The sequence below is a fragment of the Psammomys obesus genome, unplaced genomic scaffold (assembly GCF_907164565.1).
Source record: "Psammomys obesus unplaced genomic scaffold, mPsaObe1.curated_primary_1811, whole genome shotgun sequence".
NCBI classification, from domain to species: Eukaryota; Metazoa; Chordata; class Mammalia; order Rodentia; family Muridae; genus Psammomys; species Psammomys obesus.
The window spans coordinates 26,849,974-26,876,206 of record NW_026596034.1 but is presented as its reverse complement, the minus strand read 5'-3'; the positions used below and the strand labels follow the sequence as shown (position 1 = coordinate 26,876,206).

The following is a 26,233-nucleotide window of genomic DNA, read 5'->3' as shown; positions in this document are numbered from 1 at the left end:
TTGTACTGAGTGCCCTGACTAAAGCTGCTTTTAAGCTGCAGGTAGTTTCTGATGCTCACCTGCTGGTGGTAGTCCCTTTGCTTGATGAATTTGTTTACCACCGTCTCCACCTGTCTATCACATTCTACTTGAAGATATTTGATTAGAGTATAGAGTCTCCCTGGTCCATAATATGTCTCCACTATGGGTTGGTGGGTTTCCACAATTCGGGCAATCCCTAGAAAAAAGTGAGAGTTGGAATCACATGTTTTTTCCATAAAATAAATCCTATCCCCCATCAAAGATTAATTAACCTTGGTCTAACTCAATCCCTTTCAGCTACCTCACTATTTCAAATGGCCAGTTTTAGTTGATGCTAGATATTGCTATGAAAATGTATTAAATATAATCAGTGATGGTATACTACTGGGACCTGAGAATTCATAGTGTTTTCTCCAGCAGGATCTTTAGAATAGATCACCTTTCTTGTAGCAATTTATTTTAGGTTAAATTTGTTTTAGAGTTTGGGTCTGGAGGGTTAGGAATGTTAAAAACATTGGAGAGACGCCAATCTTGCTAATCAGATACTAATCTGGAAACTGATTATCCAATAAATCAACACACAGAAAACTATAGGATTGGCTCAGACATAGCTGAGTAGAGAGAAAGGCAAGGCTAAGATACAGACATCAGAAGAAAATATCTCTGGTCTCCCTAGAGTAGAGAAAGACGCTCACCTTCAAACAGGAGAGTGAGAGTGTCTGCAAAGATGACGGCAGCTCTTCGATCACTCATGTCTGACCCCAGCACCAAGAGCAGATTCTCCTCAGACTTACTGGCCACCTGAAAGTAGAAAACACCCACACATATTTCTCAGACCAAAGACTTCTGGTCAGCTTTTCCTCCACCATGTTTCTGTTGGTGGCTGGAGGTTGGAGGCAGCCTGAGGAACATCTCTTGTGTGTGCTCAAGTAGGACAAGGAACCTGAATATGTGGTACTTTTTTTTTTTTTTCTTTTTGAGACAGGCATAGTAGTTCTCGTTACATACATAGTTCTCACTATGTAACCCTCACTAGTGTCCTAGAACTTGCTTGCTATGTAGATCAGGCTTGCCTCCAATGTCCAGAGATTCACCTGCCTATTCAGTCCTGAGATTAAAGCTATGTGCTAGCATGCCCAGCATGATAGCTCATCTATCCAGGGGAATAAATAATCTTTTAACTGGTTTGAAAATATGGCCTATCATTAGTTAAGAAGATAGAGCACTCCTAATTTCAGTAATGATCTTAAAGTGTAACTTGATGCATGCACAGTGCTTGCTGAGGGGCTGGAGAGATGCCTCAGTAGGTGTGAACGCTGACTGCTCCTCCAGAGGACTGAGGTTCAATTCCCAGCACCTACAAAGAAGCCCATAACCACCTCTTAACTCTAGTTACAGGACCCCTTCTGGCCTCTACAGGCAGCAGGCATGCAAGTGGTATACAGTTATACATACAGGCAAACCCCCATATACATAAGACACAGATGAAAAAAATTAATAAAATTAAAAAATTAACAATGTACCACAGAACACTTTACTTATATATGAGTGCTCTGTTTGCATGGATGCTGGCATGCCAGAAGAGGGTCACCAGATCCCTTTATAGATGGTCACGAGCCATCATGTGGTGGCTGGGAACTGAACCCAGGACCTCTGGAAGAGCAGTCAGTGCTCTGAAGTTCTGAGCCATCTCACCAGTCCCATTTAATTTATGTTTTAAGACAGATTCCCTCTATAGTCTGGCTTAGCACTCACTGTATAACTGAGGCTGGCCTTAAACTAGTGATGTTCCTGCCTTAGGCTCCCAAGTGCTACATCACAAGCATATGCTGTACCATGAAGCCTAGCATTGCACTTAATAATTTTATCATCTTGTGTCCATGTATGTGTGAATATCTCAGTGCATGTATAGAGGCCAGAGGACAACTTGCTGGAATTGTTTTTTCGTACCACATCGGTCCCAGGAATTGAACTCATGTTAGGTTTGACAGCAAATGATTCTAGTCACTAAATCATCTTTCTTAATTTTTGTTGTTGTTTTGGTTTTTTGAGGCAGGGTTTCTCTCTATAGCCTTGGCTGTCCTGGACTTGCTTTGTAGACCTGGCTGGCCTCGAACTCACAGAGATCCACCTGCCTCTGCTTCCCTGACTGCTAGGATTACAGACGTGCACCTGTCTTGTTTTCTTTTTTGAGATGGGGTCTCTCTCTATAGCACTGAATGTTCTGGGACTCACTATGTAGAGCAGACCTAGAACTCTCAGACATTTGCCTTCCTCAGTACTGGGATTAAAGGCATTTTCTAATCTGTGTAGCCATCTTGCTTAATTCTTAACTAAATTTTTAGAGTTAGTAAAACATATATTTAAATGTTCAAAAGGAACAAAGTTTCTTTCTTTTACCTACATCTCTAGATTTTAGTATCCCTTTCAAAATAGTCTGTGCTTACGTGAGAATCTTTATATCAACTCCCTTCAAGTAAGAATGATAGCTTACTATTTTTTACTTTATTAATCTAACAAACCGCAAATATTAAAGAACAGCGGTTCTCAACCTGTGAGTCATAACCCCTTTGGCACACCTTTAGCTCCAAAAATATTTATATTACAATTCATAAGCAGTAGAAAAATTACAGTTTTCAAGTAGCAACAAAAATAATTTTATGGTTGGAGGTCACCACAATATGAAGAGCTGTATTAAAGGGTCACAACATTAAGAAGGTTGAGAACCACTGCTGTAAAGTAAGCCAGTATACCTGGAATGGTGCCATTTTCTTAACGGGAGTGTAGTCCTCTAGTATAGAGAATTCTTGGGTGTCTGAAGTCTACTGATAAACTGTTAAAAAGTCCCAACTCTGCAGATTTGTTGACTCTGCTACTGTCCATCTTTGAGAATTAACTTGTTTGTTTTTTAAGATAAAGTCTCATGATATCACTACGTAGCAGAGGATAACCGTGAGTTCCTGACCCTCATTCCTCCCTCTCCTAAGTGCTGGGATTACAAGCATGTGCCATCACAATCTACTGATAATTGGCTTTTTTTTTTTTTTTTTTAATCTTTTCGTGTGAGCAAGGTAGATCCATTCCATGGTGAAGGTGGAGGTGAGAGGACAACTTTATAGTGTTTTTCTTCCTCCACCTTTACATGGTTCCTGGGATAAAATTCAGGATGTGAGGCTTACACTCAAGTGCATTTGCTCACTAAGCTCTCCTACTTGTCTCTTCAACTGATCTTAAAAGAAGCCCTGCTGAGTGTGGTGGCATACACTTTTAATCCCAGCAACACAGGAGGCAAAGGCAGGAGGATCTCTGAGTTCAAGGCCAGCCTGGTCTACAGAGTGAGGTCCAGGACAGCCAAGGCTATACAGAAAAACCCTGTCTCAAAAAACAAACAAACAAACAAACAAAAAAAGAAGTCAGTCCCTTAGTATGTTACACTTGGGAGACAGGGGCAGAAGGATCACAAGTTCAAGGCCAGCTTGGTCTACATATTGAGCCACACAGGGATACACATCAAGACTGTCTCAAAGAACAAACAACATCAGAAAGTAGTTCCTTAGCAACAGTTTGAAAGGATGATTCAACTTAACAGAAGTTATATTTTAACTTACTTGTATTTTTAGGTTGTCTTTTGAAAATCAAAGTGTATCAGCAGATGTTTAGGCTATCTCTGGGTAAGTGCAGACTATAAAAAGTGTGCTGAATGAATGCATCTATCGAATTCTTCCTCATTATAGTAAAAGCAGAATCACAAGAGGAAAAAGGAAGTATCCATAGAAACAGAATTTGTTACTCCCTTTACTCCTGGAGGCAGGAGGACTGCACTGAAATCTCAGGGCCAGCATGGTCTACCTGGCAAAGCAGGGTTCAAAGCACAACTCTCCTTCAAAGGACAAAACTGGACTTGTCAGCCTGGCCTGCTGTTGATGGCTGCAAGGCCAGCAACCTGTGAGGCTGAACAGGAGAATCTCAGGTTTAAGGCTTTTGTGAGTTAGAGTGAGGCTGGTGAGGGCTGGGGACACAGCTCAGTGAGAGTGACTAAATAGTATGCATGAAGTCATAGGCTCTTCTCTAGTACTATACATGGAGAATTAAAAAACAAGCAGGGGGATACAAAGTGAATAAACTATAATTAATAAAAATAATTTAATAAATAAATAAATAAATAAATAAATAAATAAATAAATAAATAAATAAATAAAAAACAAGTAAGCAAGCAAGCAAACAAATTAACTTGATTTCCCCTATGTCTTATTCTTAGGCAAAGGCTCAGACCATCATCCTATTAAGTAATTACCGCTGGAGATGGCTATTGTTGGTTGTCAACTTGACTACATCTGCAATGAACTACAATCCAGACATGGAGGGCCACACCTGTGAGAGATTTTCTGCTTGGTCTGAAGTGAGTGAATCCACTCTAGTCCAGACCTTTGAGATAGAAAGATAATTGTCTTTGATCTAGAGGCTAAGGCAGGAAGGCACAGACTTTAATTTGAGGTGGAAAGACGCACCTTTGATCTGAGCCATACCTTCTGCTGAAAGTCAGCATAAGGATATGTAAGAAGGCAGCTTTGGCCTGCTTTCCTTTGCCTTGCTAGCACATCCATTCCTTCACTGGGCATTACAGTCTGCTTCTTTGGGATTCCAGCATAGAGAGAAGACCAGCTGAGACACTAAGCCTTGTGGGACCAGGCAACTAGTAGATGCTTGGACTTTCCATTCGCATCTAGCCATTGTTGGATTAGCTAGACCATAGACGGGTAAGTCATTCCAATAAATCCCCCTGTATATAGAGATCCTCCATATACATGGAGGATTCATTCTGTAAGTTGTCACTCTAGAGAACCCTGACTAATACACTGCTATACCATACCTGTTTGCAAAGATATTCAGAAAACTTGCTTAGTCCATCCTCATGTAAGCCCAGCAGGGGGAAGATTTTGAAGAATCGCTCCACCTGGGGCAAATCACCTTCTTTAGTAGCAGTAGCAAACTTCTCTGTGACTATGGCTTTAAGACGCTGCTCGGCTTCCTGCAGTAATTTCAGGTTGGCATCAATCATGCTTCCTGATCAATGGAGATAAAACGAAAATCAATGATTTATGTCAGGCCTATGCCACTTTGTGTACCACTATTCACTTGGTAAGTCTGCTTAAATACCTACTGTGTACAAGATACTGGGCCAGAAAGTGGATGACTGAAAGATGAATCTACCATGATTGAATTGCAATGAAAAGTTACAAACAAGTAAAAGATAAAGGTTGTATCCTAATACACATAATACAATTCAATTTATGGTAAGAGTAACAAGAAAGGTGCCTGAAAGTCACATTTCTGGGAGAAATAATTAAAAAGACTTCCTAGACAAGGTTATATATCATATCTTAAAGCTGGACAGGACTTTGGTAGCTGAGTAGGAGGGACTCACATTCCAGGAAAAGGGACTATAATAAGCAAAGAGACAGAAGCAGAAGTATGATGAGTATTTGCAAAACATTGCAAGCAGTCTGTGTCCTCCACTAAATAGGAGCTTAAGAAACACAAATGAATGAGGACAAGTGACTATTCTACAGCAGTGGCATGAGTCAATGACAGAAAGTCCAGAATACTAGGCAAAGAATTTCTTGGGGGGGGGGTAATTAATATAGGGCAGAAGAGAAACTAGCACGCCGTCCTTACGAATACACTCCATTTCCTTTGAGAAAGGATCTCATTGTCCTGGAGCTCAGCACCTATGCTATATGAGATAGCCAGGGAGTTCTAGAAATTTGTCTTTGCCTCCCCAACACAGGATTACAAGCGTGTACCACCATGCCAGGCATTTTCACACAGGTTCTAGGGATCAAACTTAAGTCTTCATACCAGTGAGGCAAGCACTTTACCAACTATGCTATTTTTTTTCCAGCCCAAGAATTTAATTTTATAAGTAACCAATATGGTTAAGTGTAAATAACCTACTAGCCAGAGATTCATAAGATATAAAATCAGTTTCCTTTTCCATTATCTCAGTATTGCTATGATAAAACACCATGACCAAAGCCCAACTTGGGTTGGGGGTGTGTGGTTCTTTGGCAATATGTAACAGTTTATCATTAGGTAAGCCAAGACAGGAACTCAGGACAGAACCTGGAGGCATGAACTTAAGCAGAGGCCATGTAGAAATGCTGCTTACTGACTTGGTCTCATGGACCATTAGCCCAAATGTGGCACCAACTATAGTAAGCTGGGCCCCTTTACATCAATCACTAATTATGCAAATGCCCCACAGACTCTCCTATAGACAATCTAATGTAGGCATTTTCTTCCCTGAGGTTCTTCCCACATAAATCTAGTTTATGTCAAGTTGCCAAAATAGCAACTAGGATATCCATCCTGTCTCAGGATGGTATAGAATTTACAGCATACTATCAGATACAGAAATGTCCTAAGAACATATACTTTTCTAAATTTTCTTGTTTTTGTTTACTTTTGCTGTTTTTAGAAACAGCCCAGGTTGACCTTGAACTCATTGGCTCCCTGTGCCTCAGCTTCCTTCTGCTGGCACTACAGACTTGAGCCACAATACCTGACAACATATACTTTTAACTGAGTTTGCTCAGTTTAGATTACAGATGCCTATATCCAAACAAGAATCAACAGTCTAGAATACTGACCTTCTTTGCCTTGACGGCTGAGCTCAATGACTGACTTGTCCAGGCACAAGTAACGATGAATGTGGGCTGCAGCCTGCTCATAATCTTCATTCCTCAAAGCAGTCTGAACTCCATCCATGCAGAACTTCAGGTCCAGGATATCATCAGCTCTCTGAATGGCCTGATAGAGGCGGTTCTGCAAAAATTCTTTGTGCTTAAAGACAATGTCCTATTCCTTCAAAATATTCTTCAGAAAGTAGAGAGATTTAGGAGTAGAACCTAGTTAACTCTCAATTCTTTTCAGCTTTAACTGACAAATTAAAAAACACTACTATAACCACTAATAAAACTGTTATGGATGATAATCAAGACACTAACACATACCATGATTTAATTAGTGTGGTTAATTCATATTTATAGAAGCACGAAATGGGAACAATCCATACTTATTTTAATAACTTTATAACTGAATCACAATGTATGTGATACTTGGAAACATAACATTGCTGTGCTGGAATCTAACCTAGGGCTTCAATGCATGCTAGGTAAGTAATCCCCTTATTGAGATTACTTGGTTTTCAGAAGTTAAACCAGCTTTGCATTCCTAGGACAAATCCTACTGGTCTTGGAATATAGTCTTTTTCATATGTTGTTAGATTTGCTTTTAGTGTTTATTGAGAATTTTTATTTTTACATGCATAAAAGCTACTGGTCTGGAGTTTTCATGTGGTATCTTTGTCTGGTTCTGGTATTTTGTATTGCATTTTACTCTGAAAGACCCCAGCCTCACACTAAGTTAAACATAGCTAATGCCATTTTGTGAGACACCACTGTTTTGTAAAACTCTGAAGGCCAGATGAGAAACTGGAAAATTACTGAAAAATCCTAGCTGTGTCACCCACTTGGGATATCTGTGGTCAGGCTGCCCCAGTCATACTAAAAACAGTTTGTGTTAATCACTCTCATAGATATCTGTGAGACTGTTTCAGCTAAGATAGGGAAAAACAAAATAACAGGTGGCGGGCCACGTCAAGGGGTCATCCTACCCCCCTTGACCACCCAGTTCCTGGAATCTTGGTGCCCCTGCCAAACTTTGACGCAAATTGTGGTCTCGTGTAAACGTACCAATCAGCCCCCTGTAACCATGCCCTCTCGTGTCTGTACCAGTGCTACTGCCTCTAAAACCCTATAAAAACCCCAGCTTCCCATCTAGGGGGCGCGGAAGTCTTCCGAATGACTTTTCGCCCCGGGTACCCGAGTATCAAAATAAAAGCCTCTTGCTGTTTGCATCCGAATGGACTCGTTGATCCTTGGGAGGGGGTCTCTCTGACGGAAGATACCCTCCGGGGATCTTTCAACTCGATGGTTCTTATCTAGTCTCTAATGTAACTTCTTCCCTCCCTTCTAAGAACTCAACATTACAAGCTCAGTGGGATTACCTTGGCCAGGTCAAGCTGACGGACTTTGCTGGACACATTCTCAGCTAGGTTGCAGGTAAAGGTGATCATTCCAGCCAGCTGCTTTGCATCCCCCTCAATCAACTGCAAGTTGGGACTAGAGACAAACAGGGTATACTTATCCACAGAGGTAGAGACCATCAACAAGAGGGGAAATTAGGTGTTTTTTCCCCTTAGATAGACACCGTGTCTTCTACTCTCATTTCTTATTCTTTTCCTATTTTGCAAGTCTCTCTCTCTCTCTCTAGTGTGTGTGTGTGTGTGTGAGAGAGAGAGAGAGAGATTGGTGATTGAACCCAGAGCACTGTGCAGGCTAGGCAAATCCTCTATTACCGAGCTACATTCCCAGCTCTTTCTCTTTGTTTGCTTTGAAATGAGGTCTAATACAGGCCAGGATGACTTCAAACTCACCGTGTAAGCAGAAATAGCCTTGAACTCTTGATCCTCCTTGTCTGTGCCTTCCAAACATTAGATACAGGTATATAATATCACACCCAGGGTCCGTTGTCCCTCTCTACCTCTTTTTGAAGCAGGGTTTCAAGCTGACCTCAAACTGAGATTCTCCTGCTTCAGCTTTCTGAATGCTTAGAATATAGGCATATAACACAATGCTCAGCAAAACCACAAAATTGATAAAAAGCAGTTCTTAAACTTGAACTGATAATCAGAATCCCCTGGGAGACTTACTCAGATACAAATTTCTGGGTCTCAACAACAAAGTCTGTAATTCAGGAAGTTAAGAGTGGTAGAGTTTCAGAGTTTGCATTTTTTTTTTTTCTTTTCTTATATTTTTGTTTGTTTGTTTTTCGAGACAGGGTTTCGACAGCTCTGGCTGTCCTGGAATTCACTCTGTAGTCCAGGCTGGCCTCGAACTCAAGAAATCAGCCTGTGTCTGCTTCCTGAGTGCTGGGATTAAAGGTGTGTGCCATGACTGCCCAGCCAGAATTTACATTTCTAATAAGGTTCCAGGTGGATCAAGATTTTTTTGGAGGAGTGGAGGGTGGGGAGGATTTACATAGCCTAGAGTAGCCTCTTAGCTCACTATGTAGCTGAAGTGGCCCTGAACACCACATTCATCTCCCCTACTTTCTAAGTATTAGGATTAAAGTTGTGTAGTTGTAGTAAACCAGGAAAGCCTGGCTGTAGTCTAAAGCAAAGACTTTTTTTTTTTTTTTTTGCCCTTTTGAGACAGGGTCTCATGTGGCCCAGGCTGGCCTTGAACTCCTGACAATTCTACCTCCACCTCCAAGGGTTGATTACAGATCTGAGCTATCATGCCCAGACCCAAGGACTTGTTGATAACTTCCAAACTGGATATTCTTAAGTGCTCACTTTGAGATATTGTTCCTTCCCATTTCAAATGTTTGTCAGTTCATAAAACAGTGCTAAGAAAAATAATCCCTTTTTCCCTTTCTTGAGATTGGGACTCACTCTGCAGCCCAGGCTGGCTTTAACTTGCAGCAAGCTTCCCACCTGCGCCTCCTAGGAGCCTGGACTATTGGACTATTATCCAGTGGTCCCCATTCGAATATACACCTCTTGCTACGATGTATACTCACCCCATCCTGTGTAGAGTGACCATCTTACTTTCAATGGTGTTTTGCTGTTCCAAAAGAGCATCTAGCTCTTTCTCCACCACTTTCTGAAAAACAGACAAAACACCTTATAATCAGAATGGATATAAGAAAATTTCTTTTTAAGTACTGGTGATCAAACTTATGACCTCGCACATGCTAGGAAAGTGTTCAAATACTAAACTCTATCTTTAGCCTCAAGTAGAAGGAACTTTAAGTTACCTAATTTAAGCTTGGTAGAGGAACATACATGTTTAAAGCCAGTACTTGGAGAAAGAGGCAGTTGGATCTTGTGAGTTCAAAGCCAGCCTTGTGTACATATTTAGGACAGCCAGTACTACATAGAGAGACCCTGTCTCAAAACAACAAACAAATGCGAAACAAGTTATCTAACTCAACCTAGCTAAAAGATGAATCTCATTTCAATTTTTTTCCCTCCCACTATAGTCTCTTTGGACTTCAACACTGCTTTGGTTTGTTCTGTTGGACTAAATAATTGGCTATGTAATCTTTCTCATGTTTGTTTTGATACAAGGTCTCAATGTAACCCAGGGTAGTCTCTCACTTGTTCTGAAACACAGGATGACCTTGAATTCTTGTTCTTTCCTTACTTCCCAAGTGCCAGGATTATAGGCATGTGCCCACCCAATAGTTTATTTTGAGTATATCTTATTCCATCTAGCAGATGAATAATACAATGGAAACATATTTATTCAGTGCTATTCAGTAGAGTGTTTCACACAAATAGGCTCTAAAACTAAGTGGCTAATCCAAATAACCGGTGATGTTCCCTTGTCATCCTAGCACTCAGGAGACAGGCAGGAGGATCAGGACTTAAGGCCAGTTTTGGCTATATAGCCAGTACGAGCTACATGAGATTCTTTTTCAAAAACCAAAACAAGGACTGGAGAGATGGCTTCTGCCACAAAGCCTAATGCCTAGAGTTTGATCCTCAGCATACGCATGGTAGGAAGAGAGACCAATTCTGAAAGTTGTTCTCTGATTTCTACACTTGTGCTATGACACACTTGCTTCCCCCCAATTTTAAAAACAAAATAAAATAACTAAACAAAATAAATTTCCAGTGACCATAATTTTTTTAATTTATTTCTTTAAAGATATATTCATTTATTATGCACAGTGTTCTATCTGCATGTATGCCTGTGTGCCAGAAGAGGGCACTGGGCATACCAGATATCACTATAGATGGCTGTAAGCCACCATGTGGTTGCTGGGAATTGAACTCAGGACCTTTGTAAGAGCCACCAGTACTCTTAACCTCTGAGCCATCTCTCCAGCCATAATTTTTTGAAAATCATTTTTTTCCTGTATACAGAAAGGGTGATTACACATCTATCTCAGTGAAGTCATTTATTGTGCTATCTCAGTTTATGCACTTTTATGCTTCAGTTGATTCTTCCCACCTCCTTCTCCTTGAGAGAGGGTCTCTCTGTGTAGCCCATGACCTTGAGATCCTACTGCCGCCTCCTGTATGCCTGTATTACAGGTATGTATCATATTTCTGTTTTTCATCTATTAAATAGGGAGAGCAATATGTGCTTCACAGGATTTTTGTGTAAATGAAACAGGATTTAAAAAAATCATAGTATGTAGCACTTCAACATTATTATTATTATTATTATTTTGTTTTTTCAAGACAGGGTTCTCTGTGTAACAGCTTGGGCTGTTCTAGAACTTACTCTATAGTCCAGGATGGCCTCAAACACACAAAGATCTGCCTGTCTCTGTCCCCAGAGTACTGTGATTAAAGGCTTATGCCACCACCACTCAGCCACCTCAACATTATTAGCAACATTTTAATTAGGATAGTCTAGAAGAATGCAAAGGGAACTTTCCAGGCAGTCATTAAATACAAACACAGAGCCAACACTGTTACATTCACAAGGTCTAAAAAAATTCCTCAACGTATTAATTGGCTCATTGGATATAAAATTAGGAATGTTAAGTCAAGAGTACTGAATTTTAAAACACTTCTTATTGAGAAAGTATAAAAACTACTAGAGTTGTTGCAAGGCAATGGCAAGAATTCTCTTTTCCCCCATTAAAAGCGCTTTGAGAGGTTCATGACATATTAATTCCCATCACTTGGGTGGCAGCAGGCAGATCACTGAGTTCAAGGCAAGCCTAATCTATATATTGAGTTGTAGGCCAGATAGGGCTAGATAATTAGACACTATCTAAAAGGAAAAAAGTTCACTGGGAAAAACAGGTGCCAAACTTTTAGATCAGAGTTTACATCTTCTGACTAACAAGGAATCTAACCACATTGGAAAATGAACTGAAAGCATCAGGTTGCCACAGAAAAGTAAAGGTAAAAAGAGATAACATGCTATCAACTGAAAGGAATGAGAATCCTGTCCACAGCCACTACTTGACAGTACATCAAAGGTACAAGAGATGAAATGACTTGTTTGAGACTAGGCAGTTATGTCTTAAGTCTTAAAAATTCAAACTCCTATGGAGTTGTGAGCTCACCTATAACCCCAGCAGCTTGGGAGGTAGCCGCGGGAAGGTAGCAAATTTGAAGACAGTATGGGCAACAACGTCTCAAAATAAGAAAATGTTCACCCTGCTACAAAGCTGTGCATTTAACTGAAATGCTAAAATTACGTACATAATCATTCCCTACAAGACTAAGTCTTAAAACTTCAAGCTAATTTGTAATGACTTCTCCCTTAAATGAGTCGAGAAAAAAACTTTCATAACTTTTTACTTCCCAAGCCAAGGTAATTCTTATCCTGAAAAATCAAACAATTCTGTGTGTGTGTATACATTTGTACGTATATATGTGTGTGTGCATGTCTGTAGAGATACATGCATAAATACACACACCACTTCCAGTTTCAAGGAAATCAATACCGGAGCAGACCAAGAAAAGAGACAGTCCAGGTAACGGGCTAAATAAGCTCGGGTGCGTAGAACTGACCGGTGTCCCCAATTCCAAACTACTCTAAAGCGACTTGGGAAATGCTTTTTAGGTTTCCCTGGTAGAGAGTCTGATGCCTCTGGTGTCCTCTGCCCCTGGATATTCCAGGAAAAAGGAGGGTCAGTTCCCCACCTCCTCGCCACAGAGTCGTTCGTACACAGCTTCCAGCTCCTGCAGTTCCGTCAGAGAACGAATGAGCTCGGTGGAGATTTCTGAGCAGCGACCTCCTCCCACCCCCTCAGGTGGCGGAGGCGCTCCTGACAACTTCGGAGGGGACTCCAGATCCGCCATCTTGGTTCCCGTTAGGCACTTCCGGGATCGCGAGGACCCCGCTGAGTTGGCGCGGCGACCTTTGGGGCTGTCCACAGAAATGCCTGATCAATGAAGTTTAAAGTTTAGTTTTGAAATTGATTTTCTATTCTACAGAAAGTTTACTCTAAAGTGTAATATTTAACTAACTTAAAAGACTGCATAGGCGAGAAGAAAGCATTTTAAGATTCCATCTATTTATCAGGCGGGGGCTGGATACCTTTTCCCGTCGCGCGCCACCTGAAGGCCCGTCTTGGGGGCTAATGGCGGACGCCAGCGGGTTGGCTTTGGCGGTGGCTTAGGCCTTGAAGGAATTCAGCATCCATCGGATACCGACGCCATCCTTCTTGCAGCAGGGTAAAGAAGTGGCCTCACAGCTTCTCTGTCGCGGAGGAAGTGGAGAGCGGTCACTCGAGTTTGCTGCCCGGCACTTTGGCGGCCGTCGCAGAGGTAGTTTTAGGCCCGAGAGGTCCGGTAGGCGAGAGGAGATTAGAAAAATGCTCGCCGTGTGCAGATGGCTTCCTGGGCCCTCTCTCCGCTTCTTTTCCCAGAGTGGGAACGAGGCCCTCAAAATAAGGCTTGCAAGTCTGACGTGGTGGCTCACTCGTATATTCCCGACACGCGGGGAGGTTAAAGCGGTATTCTCGGGAGCGGAGGCCCACCGAGGCCACCGGAGAGACCGGAGGGAAGAAGCACTTCCTAAGGCGAAGGCGGAAAAACTCTTTAAAGGGTGTAAATAACAGTCTTTGGAGCAGGGAATGTGATTGAATTTGTGCGTTGGTAATTGGGCAGATTTTAATTGGGCAGATTTTTTGTTTTGTCCTGTGAACCTGGTGTTTTTTTTTTTTTTTTAATTAATAAAAGTAATAATACCCACCCGAAGATTGTGCAAGATGTAAAGGAGGTGATGTTGGAAACGGAGAAATCACAAGCTTCTTAGAGATGGGGGAGGGGCGGGGAAGAGAGCTTTCCAAGCTCTGGAGGTTAAAGCTTCCTGGTATTTAGTAATTGTGGTACTAATCTGATAGTCCTCCAGGAAGCACCTCTTCAGTAGGGAGGAAATCCGTTTGTCTTAGTGAGTGATTTGGCGATCATTTAAATCCTCCATCTGAACTGTAACCCTGTAGTAGAGCACTTGCACAAAGCCATGGGTTTCATTCCCATCACTACAAACGCAAAGTTGTCAAAAAATATAGAGCCTTAGGAGATGCAAGTGAAAACTGGGACAAGGCACCTTTATTTATTTGTTTGTTTGTTTATTTATTTTTCATTAAAGCAATTGTCCAAAATCTTAACAGCACTTTGGCTGTTTATGGTGCTTATACATGCCAGCTTATAAATTGTTAGTCCCTCCAAGAGTCGGTTTGGAAGTATCAAATTTTAACAAGTTGTAAATCCCTGAACCTGCTAGTTCCACTGAGCCTTAGAGGTATATTCATGCACCTATATATAATATTACAGTTCGGCTAATTGAAGTGAAATCTTGCCATTGAATAGGGTTCTCAGTAGTAGAAAACTGGCTCCTTATTGGTGTTTCAAAGTAATTCAGGAAGTTGGAACATAGTGTAGCTATGGTTAAAAACCATATGGATTAAAAAAAACCCCATCCTTTGGTTAAAGATAGGGTATAAAAATATTGATATAAATGTATGTTCTTGAATACACACACGTATATAAGCATATGGAACAATAATGTTGGTAAGATTTATTCTCCTAGAGGGAATTGATCACTGGGAAATGGATCTCAAGTTTTTGAGTCTTGAATTATGTGAATGTATAGTTAACCATAGGCGTATTCATTTGTCTGACAAAGACAATAAATAGGCATGTTGTTTTAATTGAATAAGTTTTACCTCCTGGCATTTCACCACTTTTGAGCAATGGATATAATTTTTGAGGTTAAGTTTCCTTGACCATGAAAAGTTTGTTGTTTGTTTTTTTTTTTATTTTTGAGACAGGGTATCACTCTGTAACATAGCCTGGAACTGAGTATGCATCTTAGTCTGGCCACTGAATTTATTGTGATCTTCCTGCCTCTGTCACTCCAGTGCTAGGATTACAGGAGAGAACCATGATGGTCCCTCCCCTTTTTAAAAATTGGTGTTGCTGGGTGTAGTGGTGCACACCTTTAGTTCCAGCACCTGGGGGCAGAGGCAGGAGGATCTCTGAGTTCCAGTATAGTCAGAACTACATAATGAGACCTTGTCTCAAAGAAAAAAGAAAAAAACTAAGACCAGGCTATTACAGTATTGTCCATTCAGGAATTCACTGTGTAGCTTATGCTGATCTTACACTTGGAGATATCCTCGTGGCTCAGTCTCAGTCTCTTGAGTGCTGAGAAAGCAGGATCATGCCAATATGCAGGCTTTCATAGGATTCGTGTGAGACGGAAAGCAAAGGGTGTAGTGTACTAGACTAGTGCCTGCCATGTAAATGGTGCTGTATTTCCTCCCCTTGAGATTGCAACCCAGGCCCTCGAGTATGCTGAGCAAGTATTCAAACAATGAGCTACATTCCCAGATGGAGAGCGCGCACTTAACTGCCTGTTCTGTCTTCAACCAGAAGTTCCCATACAGAATTTCTTTTAAAAACAACAACTTCTCCGGTTTTTTTTCTATCTGTAGCCTGGTTTGACTTGAACCATTGATATAACCAAGACTCGCGGTTGTTTGTCACCATGTTTCTATACAATTTGACCTTGCAACGCGCCACTGGCATCAGCTTTGCCATCCATGGCAACTTCTCTGGTGAGTGCTAGATACTACCTTTGTGAATGGAAGTGAATTAATGTATTTTGCTTATCTTTTGTTGAAATGTTTTCCACTTACCAGAAACATTTGTTGTTGTGGGGTTTGTGTGAAATTACGGTGTATTATCTGTTGCTTGGTTTCAGGGGTGTCTCCCACATTATCCATTGGAGACAAGCTCTGTAAGTCAAGGTCCTTTTTTTTTTCCAAGACAGACTCACTAAGATGCTCTCACTTGGTCCTCCTCCTGCCTTATCCAGAGCTGCTATTACGGGTTCTTAATCTTGAGTTTGACATCAAATTTAATAAAAAGAATGTGTGTGATAGTTCACGCCTACTGCCCGAGCACTGAGGAAGCTGAGGTACTATGAGCATGAGTTCATGGCCAGCCTGAAGTAGTGAGTTTGAGACTGTTTGTTTTGTTTTTCTCTACCTGGCTGTGTAGACCAGGCTGGCCTTGAACTCAGAGATCATCCTGCCTCTAGTGCTGGGATTAAAGGTGTGTACTACTACTGCCTAGGTAAGATAGATACATAGTCTTAGAAAAAAATAGCTTATCCAGTAAAAAAAAGCACTTGTTGCTCAAGCCTGACAGCCAGGGTTTGATTATTAGTTCTCACTGTGGGAGAAAATTGACTTTGGAAAGTTGTTTTCCAGCTCACATATGCACCATAAAACTCACACAGTATACATACACACACCGTCATTATCATTGTCATAAAATTAAAAATGGTGGGCTACAGTGCTTGCTGCAGAAGTCTCAGGACTTGAGTTTGGATCCCTAGAACCTACATAAAGCTTAATTTGGGAGCTCCTCTGTATTCCCAGCATTCTTGAAGGGTAGCTTGGAGGTCTGGCGTATGCAGTGGCTAACAGAAGGCTGAGTCTCATGCAACGTGGAAGGTGATGAGATTGTCCTCTGACCTTCATGTGTGCACATGCATATCATACACAGATACACAAAGATTTTTGCTTTTTAAGCCCTAAGTGGAGCTAAGGGAGTTAGTAAAGTTAGTGGTAAAGTGCTTGCTACAAGCATAAGGATCTGAGTCCTTGCACAGCCACATAATTGTCAGTGACAGGTGCTTCCCAGTTGTGTATATTGGTGGCCAATATTAGGAAAACAAAAGGTTTTTAACTTATGTAACCCTTTATAAAAAGCTTGTTAGTCATTTCTGGGGAAAGTACCTTTTCAGGTATAACAAATTAATTCAAAACATAGATTCCCCCAACTTGATTCCATTTGTCTTCACTATTGTTTATGATCTTTTTTTTTTTTTTTTTTTTTTTTTTGTGACTTAGGTACCAAACAACAGGAAATTGTTGTTTCCCGTGGGAAGATCTTGGAGTTACTTCGTCCAGATCCTAACACTGGCAAAGTACATACCCTCCTCACTGTTGAAGTATTTGGTGTTATCCGGTCACTTATGGCCTTTAGACTAACAGGTGGCACCAAGGACTACATTGTAGTTGGCAGTGATTCTGGCCGCATTGTTATCTTGGAATACCAGCCATCTAAGAATATGTTTGAGAAAATTCACCAAGAAACTTTCGGCAAAAGTGGATGTCGCCGTATTGTTCCTGGCCAGTTCTTAGCTGTGGATCCCAAAGGGAGAGCTGTTATGATTAGTGAGTGTCTAACTTCATTTGTTCCAGTGCGTCTCTGGTTTTTATGTGGGCTCAATGTAGTGTGTAGCATGCTGTGTGTGATCTTGGTAGTGTGCCCATCTGTCACTTAATGTGCTAACATTTGGCATTACATTTGTATTTAAGTTGCTTTTTTTCATTTTGTTAAAACCGTAGGAAAGCCATAAGGTAATTACTTTTTATGTAGTTGAAAAAATATATTTTATCTGCAGCAAAAGCTACAGTTTAGTTTTGTTGTCATTTTGGTTGCTTTCTTCAGCCTGAAGTGATGATTCACGATCATGTCTCTTCTCTGATGAAATGGTGGAGAAAATTCTGTGTGTCTGATCAGGTCTCTAAAGGGCAACCCTTTGAGCAGTTACAAAACAACTAGTCCTAATTCCAAGAACAGTTAACAAATTTATTAGTTACTCTTGTGTTGCTTGGTGTACTTAAGGCTAGAGGACCTTAAAATTTTCCAAAGAATTGGAGGACTATTAATTAAGATTCTTATTAGAAAGGGTCATAATGATTTTGTTGCTAATGACAGAGGGCAGTTACTGGTACAGTTAGTGGTGACTGTTAACCATCTTGTTTAAAAGAGTAAACATTGCATATATTTAGGTTTCTGTCTCTTAATCATGTGAAAATCTGGTGTGTTTTATCGCCTTCAACTATAGGTGCCATTGAGAAGCAGAAATTGGTATATATCTTGAACAGAGATGCTGCAGCCCGACTTACCATCTCATCTCCCTTGGAGGCCCACAAAGCGAACACGCTTGTGTATCATGTGGTTGGAGTAGATGTGGGATTTGAAAATCCTATGTTTGCTTGTCTGGAAATGGATTACGAGGTACTTCGGGCATACACACGCTCTTGTCATTTTAAATCATCTCAAGATTTTTCCTAAAATAATTTTAATTGTGTATGTAGATCTTAAATCTTAATTTTTTTTCTGAAATCGTTCTTGCTAGCAGATCTTTTTCACATTATGAATGCTTTATTGAAAATCTTCAGAATTTCTACACTTGACTATGTAGTATTCTTTGCTCTGATTTAAGTGACTAGACTGAACTGAGATATTCATTGGGAGGAGCTGCATGAGAAATGCAAAGTTCTGTTTGGGGTTTTTGTTCAAGGGAAGTAGTGAAAGGTAAAGAAAGCATGCCACTATTTTCTTCGGACAGATGGCAGCAAGTACCCTCTAGTAGTGACACCCCTGGGTCCTGAAGAGAGACTTTGGTCCTTGTAGTCCTACCATTGTATCGTAGCGTGAACTTTGTCAGACTGTTTGGAATCTGTGGGCCTTTACTTCTGTGTGAAAAATCCAAGTCTAAAACGTCATTATTTTTGGCACTGTTCTACAGGAAGCAGACAATGATCCAACAGGGGAAGCAGCAGCTAATACCCAGCAGACGCTTACTTTCTATGAATTAGACCTCGGTTTAAATCATGTGGTTCGAAAGTACAGTGAACCCTTGGAGGAACATGGCAACTTCCTTATTACAGGTACTTTTCTGCTTTATATCTTAAAAAAAATGCTTACTTTATATGCTTGCTTGCATGTATGTCTATGAAGACCTGAAGAAGACATGAGATCCCTATGAACTGGAATTACAGACTATTGTAAGACACTATTAAACCCTCAGTCTCTGGAAGAATAGCCAGTGCTCTTCACTGTGGCTCTATCCCTCCAGCTCAGCATTACTAATACTGATCTACAGGGAAATTGATGGCCTGCAAAGTATCTCAGCCGGTCAGCGAACTTGCCACCAAGCCTGAAGGCCTGGGTTCACTTCTTGGAACTACTATGTTGGAAGGAGAGGACCTACTCAGTGATTGTCCACGGACCCCCACATGAACACACACACAAGTTTGGTTTTTGTGTGTGATTGTGTAATTTAATGCCACATGTATGTGGGTGCCCAAGGAGGACAGATCTGGAACTGCAGCCACAGGCAGTTATGAGCCACCTGACCTGAGTATTAGGAACTGAACCTGGGTCCTCTGAAGAGCAACAAGTGCTGAGCCATCCCTCACTACGACCTTCACTTATTTGTTTATTTTTTAAATTGTACCAGCTGTGGTGACATACCTTTAGTCCCAGCACTTGAGGCAGAGGCAGTTGGATTTTACTGTGTTTGAGGCCAGCCATGGGTGCACATAATGAGACTACTGTCTCAAAAGAAAAGGAAAAAAGACACGAAAACATTTCTTTAGAGACTAGGAAAATAATAAAGGCTAGTTAGGAGACTAAAATTATATGAGACTGTATGGCCTTATGTGAATATCAGATCTGAGGAAGGGACCTGAAAATGTAGCTCAGCAGTTAAGAGCACTGGCAGCAAGTGACGGGGAGATCACCCTACCCACCCGCTGCCCTGAGATTACAGGGTGTGCTTGCTTGCTTGCTTTTTTTAAAGAGTTTCATTATGTATAATGTTCTGCCTGCATGTACACCTGCAGGCCAGAAGAGGGCACCAGATCTCCTTATAGATGGTTGTAAGCCACATATAGTTGCTGGGAATTGAACCCAGGACCTTTGGAAGAGCAGCCTGAGCCATCTCTCCAGCCCCGCAGGGTGTACTTTCACTTACAGCTTTTAAATGGTCCTTATGCTTAAATGTCAAACACTTTACCTTCCTGGCCTGTTTTTGTTTTTTGAAACTGTCTCCTATACCTCAGAGGTTGTCTTTAAATTTTACTATTTAGCTAAATATGACTTTGAACTCCTGATCCTCCATTCTCCCATGTACTGGGATTACAGATGGAAACTGCCATTTCTGTCTTTATTTTAATTTTTAGGGACAGGATTTCATGTAGCTCAGACTAGCATCAAACTACTCCATAACTGAAGACCACTTGACTTTAATCCTCTTGTCTCCACCTTCCAAGTACTTGCATTAAAAGTGGGCATCAGGAAGAAGAAACACTTGGTTTGCTTGTCTTTTAGCTCTGGCATACAGCCACATCAGGTGGGAAGAAGAGCAGGTGAAAATAAAAGCAGTAGCTGGACGAGGTAGCTCACACCTGTAATCCTAATCCCACCACTCAGGAGGCAGAGGCAGGTAGATCTCTGTGAGTTTGAGACCAGCCTGGTCTACAAAGTGAATCCAGGATAGCCAAGGCTACACAGAGAAACCCTGTCTTGGAAAAAAAGAAAAGAGAAAAAACATCTCCGGATAGATCGATCGATCGATCTATCTATCTATCTATCTATCTATCTATCTATCTATCTATCTATTTATTTATTTTCCTTCCTTGTCTCAGTTCCTGGAGGGTCAGATGGTCCAAGTGGAGTGCTGATCTGCTCTGAAAATTATATCACCTATAAGAACTTTGGTGACCAACCAGATATCCGATGTCCAATTCCCAGGAGACGGGTAAGGTCTTTGCTATAGAGCAAAACTGGTTTAGGAAATGAATTAATTTTACATTTACTTTGTGTGCATGTGTGCCATGTCTGGAGGTTGGGAGAGAAACTGCAGGAGTGTTTTGTCCTTCCATTATGTGCGTTTCTGCTTGAACTCAGGTTATTAGTCTTAGTAAGCATTCTTATCTGCTGAACCATCTCACCATCCCCTCCCCATCTTAAATTTATCTGTTGCCAAGTTTTAGTTACTTGAAGAAATAAGTGCTGTTTTTCTAGTACTGGCTATTCTTAAAGGGGAAATTATTAATTTATTTTAATTTTATAATTTGGGGAGCAAGTTCTCATGTAGCCTGGTACAGGCTCAAAATTTGCATTGTAGCTTAGGATAAACTTTCCATAATTCTTGTGTCCCTCCACATGCAGGATTATAGGCATGTGCTACCATACCTCGTTTATGCAGTGCTTGGACCCCAGGGCTTTGTGTATGTTAGGTGAACACTTTTTGAGCAAATTATCACCTTATTATGGTGGTGCCTGCCTGTAAATATTTTTCCCTCTGCAGTCTAGTCATCCTGTGGATACATCCCCAATCTTATTCCTCAATCATTCCTCTTACATTGTTGCTTCTTCAGCTTTTTATTTATTTTTTATATTGGCTCCAGGTTAAATCTTACAGGGTTTAGTTAGTTGATCTGGTTAGAAATCCATTAATTTTCTAAAAACCTAGATAGAAACCTTTCTTTGGTTAAAAAGCATTGTAATCAGCCTGTTGGCCACACATTTACTGAGCATCTAATTGCCAGGAATTTGTATTAAATTTGGGGCAGTGAAGAGCTAAATAAAGAGTTTACTTTTAGAAATATTTCATAAAATGTTGAAAAAGCATCAGACTCACCACTGAAGGGCAGAGTGGGAACTTGGTAACGCATGGGCTGATTGGTGATGGATGGCATTCTGGATGAATGTGGGGTTTTTAAATTTTACAAACAGCCTGAAGTGATGACTGGTTAATTCATGTCTCTTCTCTGACATTTTTCTCTGGAGATGATTCTTGCCTTACTGATCTGATCAGGCTGCAGAGTAGAATATTAGCTGTTTCTTGGTTGCTGGGGACAAGTTTTAGTTGTTTTGTTTTGTTAGCAGCTACTGTGATCAATGTTTGCATGTTAGTCCTTGAGTAGACTATGTAGTTCATGTTGGTAAAGAACTAAATTCCAGAATAATGAGTGCTTATTTCTAAAATGTTGATTATGTATTTGGCCTTGCTAGAATGACTTGGATGACCCTGAAAGAGGAATGATTTTTGTTTGCTCTGCCACCCATAAGACCAAGTCCATGTTCTTCTTTTTGGCCCAAACGGAGCAGGGAGATATCTTTAAGATCACTTTGGAGACAGATGAGGATATGGTGAGTAGACCATGGGTGGAGGAGGAAAAATACCCATTTGTTGTAGTCTGTTTTGATTTTCAATTTGAATGTAATTTAAACCTGTGTCTAAGGAACCTGCTATATGTATGTGTAACATACAAAGCTGCTTTACATTTTCTATTATTTATTCATTCGTTCGTTTGTTTGTTTTGAGACAGGGTTTCTTTGTGTAGCCTTGGCTGTCCTGGACATGCTTTATAGACCAGGCTCAAATTCACAGAGATCCGTTTCCCTCTATCTGGGATTACAGGTGTATGCCACTGTGCCCAGTGCTGCTTTACTTTTTATTGTTACTGTTTTTAGTTTTTTGAGACAGGGTTTCTTTGTATATCCTTGGCTGTCCTAGCTCTGTAGACCATACTGACCTCACTCAGTGATCTTCCTGCCTCTGCCTCCAAGCGCTGGGATTAAAGGTGTATGCCACTACTGTCTGGCTCTCAAAGCTGCTTTATAAAACCATCTATACATCATAACTTTTCCCTTAGTTCAGACAGGGAGTAAGCACAACTAATAGTTGACAAGAAGAAAAGGTGTTTCCTTGTCTTATTGTATCTTGTTTTGTCCTATTTGGCTGGCTGTCTCTTGGAGGCCTGCTTTTCTTTCTTTGTTTCTCGAGACAGGGTTTCTCTGTGTAGCCTTGGCTGTCCTGGACTCACTTTGTAGACCCGGCTTGCCTTGAACTCAGAGAGATCTGCTTCCCAGAGTGCTGGGATTACAGGTGTGCATCACCGCACCTGGCCGAGGCCTGCTTTTTTCTGAAGAGGAATTCCGGAGGGCTGAATGTGGGGCAGAAGGGAGGTGGGGTGAGCTGAGAGAAGTGGAGGGAGGGGAGACTGCCAGGGCTGTATGGAATGAGACAAGAATCTGCTTGGAAGAAAGGAAAATGTTAGAAATTTAGATACTTTAGAAAGTGGTTATCTTTGGGTGTGAATATGAATTTAGGTTTTCCAATTCTAGCTAACAAGTATCTGGCCTTTAAGCCACTTGAGATGTTTATCTTTTAGGTTATAACAGTAATTGATGTAAATAAGTGAAAGCTCTTTATGTCTTGGGAGTTGATAATGTACATGGTATTGACTTGGTCCTTAACAGTTAGTGGGTTTAGCTACTTAGGTAGCTGTTTAGGTGGGAATTTGGTAAGATTTGTAAAGGCTGGGTAGTTATTTTTAATTTTTCTGTGCCATATAGATTCTGTCTAAATTAACTCTGACATTGAAGTAGAGCATGTATAAACAAACCCTCTTGGCAGGTCTGCGTTGTCATTTGCTCCCTTGGGGTTTAGCTGCTGAGTACGGTGTTTTACTTAGTTCTGCTTGTGCTGTATGAAGCACAGGCTTTGGTGGCCAAACTGCACTTGCCTATACACTAGTCTTTTGTTCCAGGTAACTGAGATCCGCCTGAAGTATTTCGACACTGTGCCTGTTGCTGCTGCTATGTGTGTGCTTAAAACAGGCTTCCTCTTTGTGGCATCAGAGTTTGGAAATCAGTGAGTAATCAATCCTTTTATTATCTCAGTTTACCCTGATTCCCACAAATAGTAAAAGTTACCACAAGGGAGGTGTGATTTCAGAACTGGGAAACTTCACAGAATAATTCAGGTTTTTCAAATAAGTGTTACTCTTATTTTCTCTTTGTATTCACTTTCCCCTACCCATCTTTCTACTGCATTATCTTTTATGGGTTTTTAGAATTATTTAAGTTTATTTTAGATGCATGTGTACTGAGTATATGTTTATGCACCACATGCATGTAGAGAGCTAGAGGCGGCATCTGGAACTGGAGTTGGTAGTTGGTTGTGAGCTGTTAAGATATGGATGCTGGGAACCAGGTCCTCTAAAAGAGCATAAAGTACTCTTAAATCACCACCCCACCCCATGTCATCTCTCCAGGACCATTTTGGTGTGTGTTTTCATTGTTAGCTTCCTTTCTTTCAGTGGCTTCACTCACTACTCAGAATGTCTGTGAGTGTGGTGGGCTGAGACAGGAGGATCTCAAGTTTGAGGCCAGCTTGGGATGCATTAGAAAATGCTTGTCTGCAGGAAACTAAAAGCCAGAGAGAGATTTCCATGAGTACTTCTCTTGACCTAAAGTTGAAGTTCCATAGTACCCACACTGCCTGCCCACATCACAGCGTGCCTTGCTCAGTATTTTTGATTAATAACTTAATGGGCCACTTTTGGTGACTTGTGAAATCTCTAATTTATTTTTCCTCTACTACTTTGGTCAAATGCAGAGTTCTAATTTTGCTTCTTAGCGTGGCTCCAGTCTAAATTTAATTTGATTGGATTTCCTGTAAAATCCAGTCTTTATAGTCATCTCTATCATCTCAACAAGATAGGACAGTCTTTAGTGACATTATTTCCTTTATATATTAACTATCTTTGTATTTTCATTGCCAAATGAAAGAAACCTGAACTTTAGTTGCCAACTTAAGACCGGTATCCACAACTCCAAACTAATCTAAGCTCGGGTTTCTCATAATTAAAGTCTAGATGCTTTCTAGGATTTTGTGCTATTTCTGCTTTGTCTCCAATGGAAGTGTAGTGTGTATGTAGGCCAGATGTCAGGTGTCTTCCTCAATAGCTCTTCACCTTATTTTCTGAGACAGGGTCTTGCACTGAACCTGAAGTGCACTGACTTTGTGTAGGCTGGCTGGCCAACAAGCTCCAGGAATCCATGCTTGTCTCCCCAGCTCTGGGACTATAGAATTTTACATGGGTATTAGGAATCTGAATGTAGGTCCCCATGCTTGTGTGTGAAGCATTCTTCTAAATGAGCTAACCTTAGCCCATACTCTTTCCTCAACCTGCCATTTGCTCTAAGTGCCTTGTTTCCTCTCTCTTTGAAGTTTATACAGCTACCTTTGGTGTCACATCCCATTTCCAAGTATGCTGAAATCTATGCTCATAATGAATGCCAAAGAAAATCTTGTTTTTTTGCAGTTACTTATATCAGATTGCCCATCTTGGAGATGATGATGAAGAACCTGAGTTTTCATCTGCCATGCCTCTAGAAGAAGGAGACACATTCTTCTTTCAGCCGAGACCACTCAAAAACCTTGTGCTGGTTGATGAACTTGACAGCCTCTCTCCCATTCTGTTTTGCCAGGTGTGCCTTAATTCAATCATCTCAATATTGTGCCAGCCCGCTATTATTAAATCTGAACTGCAATGACTTAAAGTTTTCCTCAAATTGTCTGTAATCACCGCTATGGAAAACTGGTAGTTACAGAAGTTCAGGGACTAAAAACCAACCAATCTGTGAGGGGTGTTCTGAGACAGTCTTACTCTGTGTAGCTCAAGTCTAGTGTTGAACTTCCTGTCTTCCTGCCTCAGCCTCCTGAGTGCTGGGATTACAGGCATCTGCCTTGCATGGCTGATTGTTTAAGTTCAAGATTAACTGGGTGCAGTTATCTAGGAGTTGGTGAGCTGCACCATAAGCATATATGTGGATATGTAATGAATAATGTTTTAATAACCATAGAGCTAACAAGTGTTTAAAGTAGTTGTTAGGGTAAATGGTGCTTGGAACACCTTAAAACTGAATGTAGCTGTTTTTATGAGTGGCAGTGTTATAATTATCCAGTGTGGTTTGGCACTTTAAGTGGAAGGAAACACTAATTTCAGGTGCAGGTTATATACACTTCATTTTTCTCCGTGTCAGAGTTACTTTCTGACTTCTGAACAAATTAAGTAGATGTTTTGGGTTTTGATTTTTGTTTTGGATTTGTTTGTTTGTTTGTTTGTTTCGGTTTGGTTTGGTTTTGGTTTTTCAAAGTGCTTTCTCTGTGCAGCCCTTGCTATCTTAGAACTCACCCTACACAGGCTAACTCAGAATCTGCCTGCTGCTTCTTGCTGCTGCCACCCAAGTGCTGGGATTAAAGGTGTTCATCACTGCCACCCAGCAGGGTTTTTTTTTTTTCATTTTTAGTTTTTCGAGGCAGGGTTTCTCTGTGTAGCCTTGGCTGTCCTGGACTCAATTTGTAGAACCAGGCTGGCCTCAAACTCACAGCGATTCATCTGCCTCTACCTTACCGAGTGCTGGAATTACAGGCATCCTCTAACACACCTGTCTTTTTTCTTTTCTTTTCTTTTCTTTTCTTTTCTTTTCTTTTCTTTTCTT

The 26,233-nt window shown here is 40.9% G+C and overlaps 2 protein-coding genes and 2 non-coding genes across 5 annotated transcripts in view; 3 read left to right on the top strand and 1 right to left on the bottom strand.

Moving 5' to 3' along the window:
* The window catches only part of Cog4 (component of oligomeric golgi complex 4), a 35,490-nt gene extending 22,558 nt beyond the window's left edge, over positions 1 to 12,932 (bottom strand). Inside the window, exons 1-7 of the mRNA XM_055621481.1 lie at positions 12,761 to 12,932; positions 9,667 to 9,749; positions 8,090 to 8,204; positions 6,672 to 6,846; positions 4,892 to 5,085; positions 717 to 822; positions 60 to 217 (exon numbers count right to left, since the gene is read on the bottom strand). Coding sequence (XP_055477456.1) covers positions 60 to 217; positions 717 to 822; positions 4,892 to 5,085; positions 6,672 to 6,846; positions 8,090 to 8,204; positions 9,667 to 9,749; positions 12,761 to 12,919 — 990 coding nt within the window. The 5' untranslated portion in view covers positions 12,920 to 12,932. The remainder of the gene's footprint in view (positions 1 to 59; positions 218 to 716; positions 823 to 4,891; positions 5,086 to 6,671; positions 6,847 to 8,089; positions 8,205 to 9,666; positions 9,750 to 12,760) is intronic.
* Positions 12,933 to 13,174: 242 nt separating this feature from the next.
* Positions 13,175 to 26,233, top strand: part of Sf3b3 (splicing factor 3b subunit 3) — a 36,317-nt gene continuing 23,258 nt past the window's right edge. Inside the window, exons 1-9 of one of the 2 annotated variants that reach the window (XM_055620974.1) lie at positions 13,175 to 13,294; positions 15,562 to 15,684; positions 16,987 to 17,313; positions 17,991 to 18,163; positions 18,678 to 18,819; positions 20,581 to 20,693; positions 21,953 to 22,090; positions 23,494 to 23,597; positions 25,054 to 25,219. In XM_055620974.1, the coding sequence (XP_055476949.1) occupies positions 15,615 to 15,684; positions 16,987 to 17,313; positions 17,991 to 18,163; positions 18,678 to 18,819; positions 20,581 to 20,693; positions 21,953 to 22,090; positions 23,494 to 23,597; positions 25,054 to 25,219 (1,233 nt within the window). In that variant the 5' untranslated portion in view covers positions 13,175 to 13,294; positions 15,562 to 15,614. Of the gene's footprint in view, positions 13,388 to 15,561; positions 15,685 to 16,986; positions 17,314 to 17,990; positions 18,164 to 18,677; positions 18,820 to 20,580; positions 20,694 to 21,952; positions 22,091 to 23,493; positions 23,598 to 25,053; positions 25,220 to 26,233 lie in introns of both variants that reach the window. The other variant, XM_055620973.1, reaches the window with a different exon arrangement.
* LOC129687302 (small nucleolar RNA SNORD111) lies at positions 17,588 to 17,666 on the top strand. The gene has a single exon (XR_008721776.1). It is a non-coding gene; the product is annotated as a small nucleolar RNA SNORD111 (small nucleolar RNA).
* On the top strand, positions 21,671 to 21,759 carry LOC129687301 (small nucleolar RNA SNORD111). Its single transcript, XR_008721775.1, has one exon. It is a non-coding gene; the product is annotated as a small nucleolar RNA SNORD111 (small nucleolar RNA).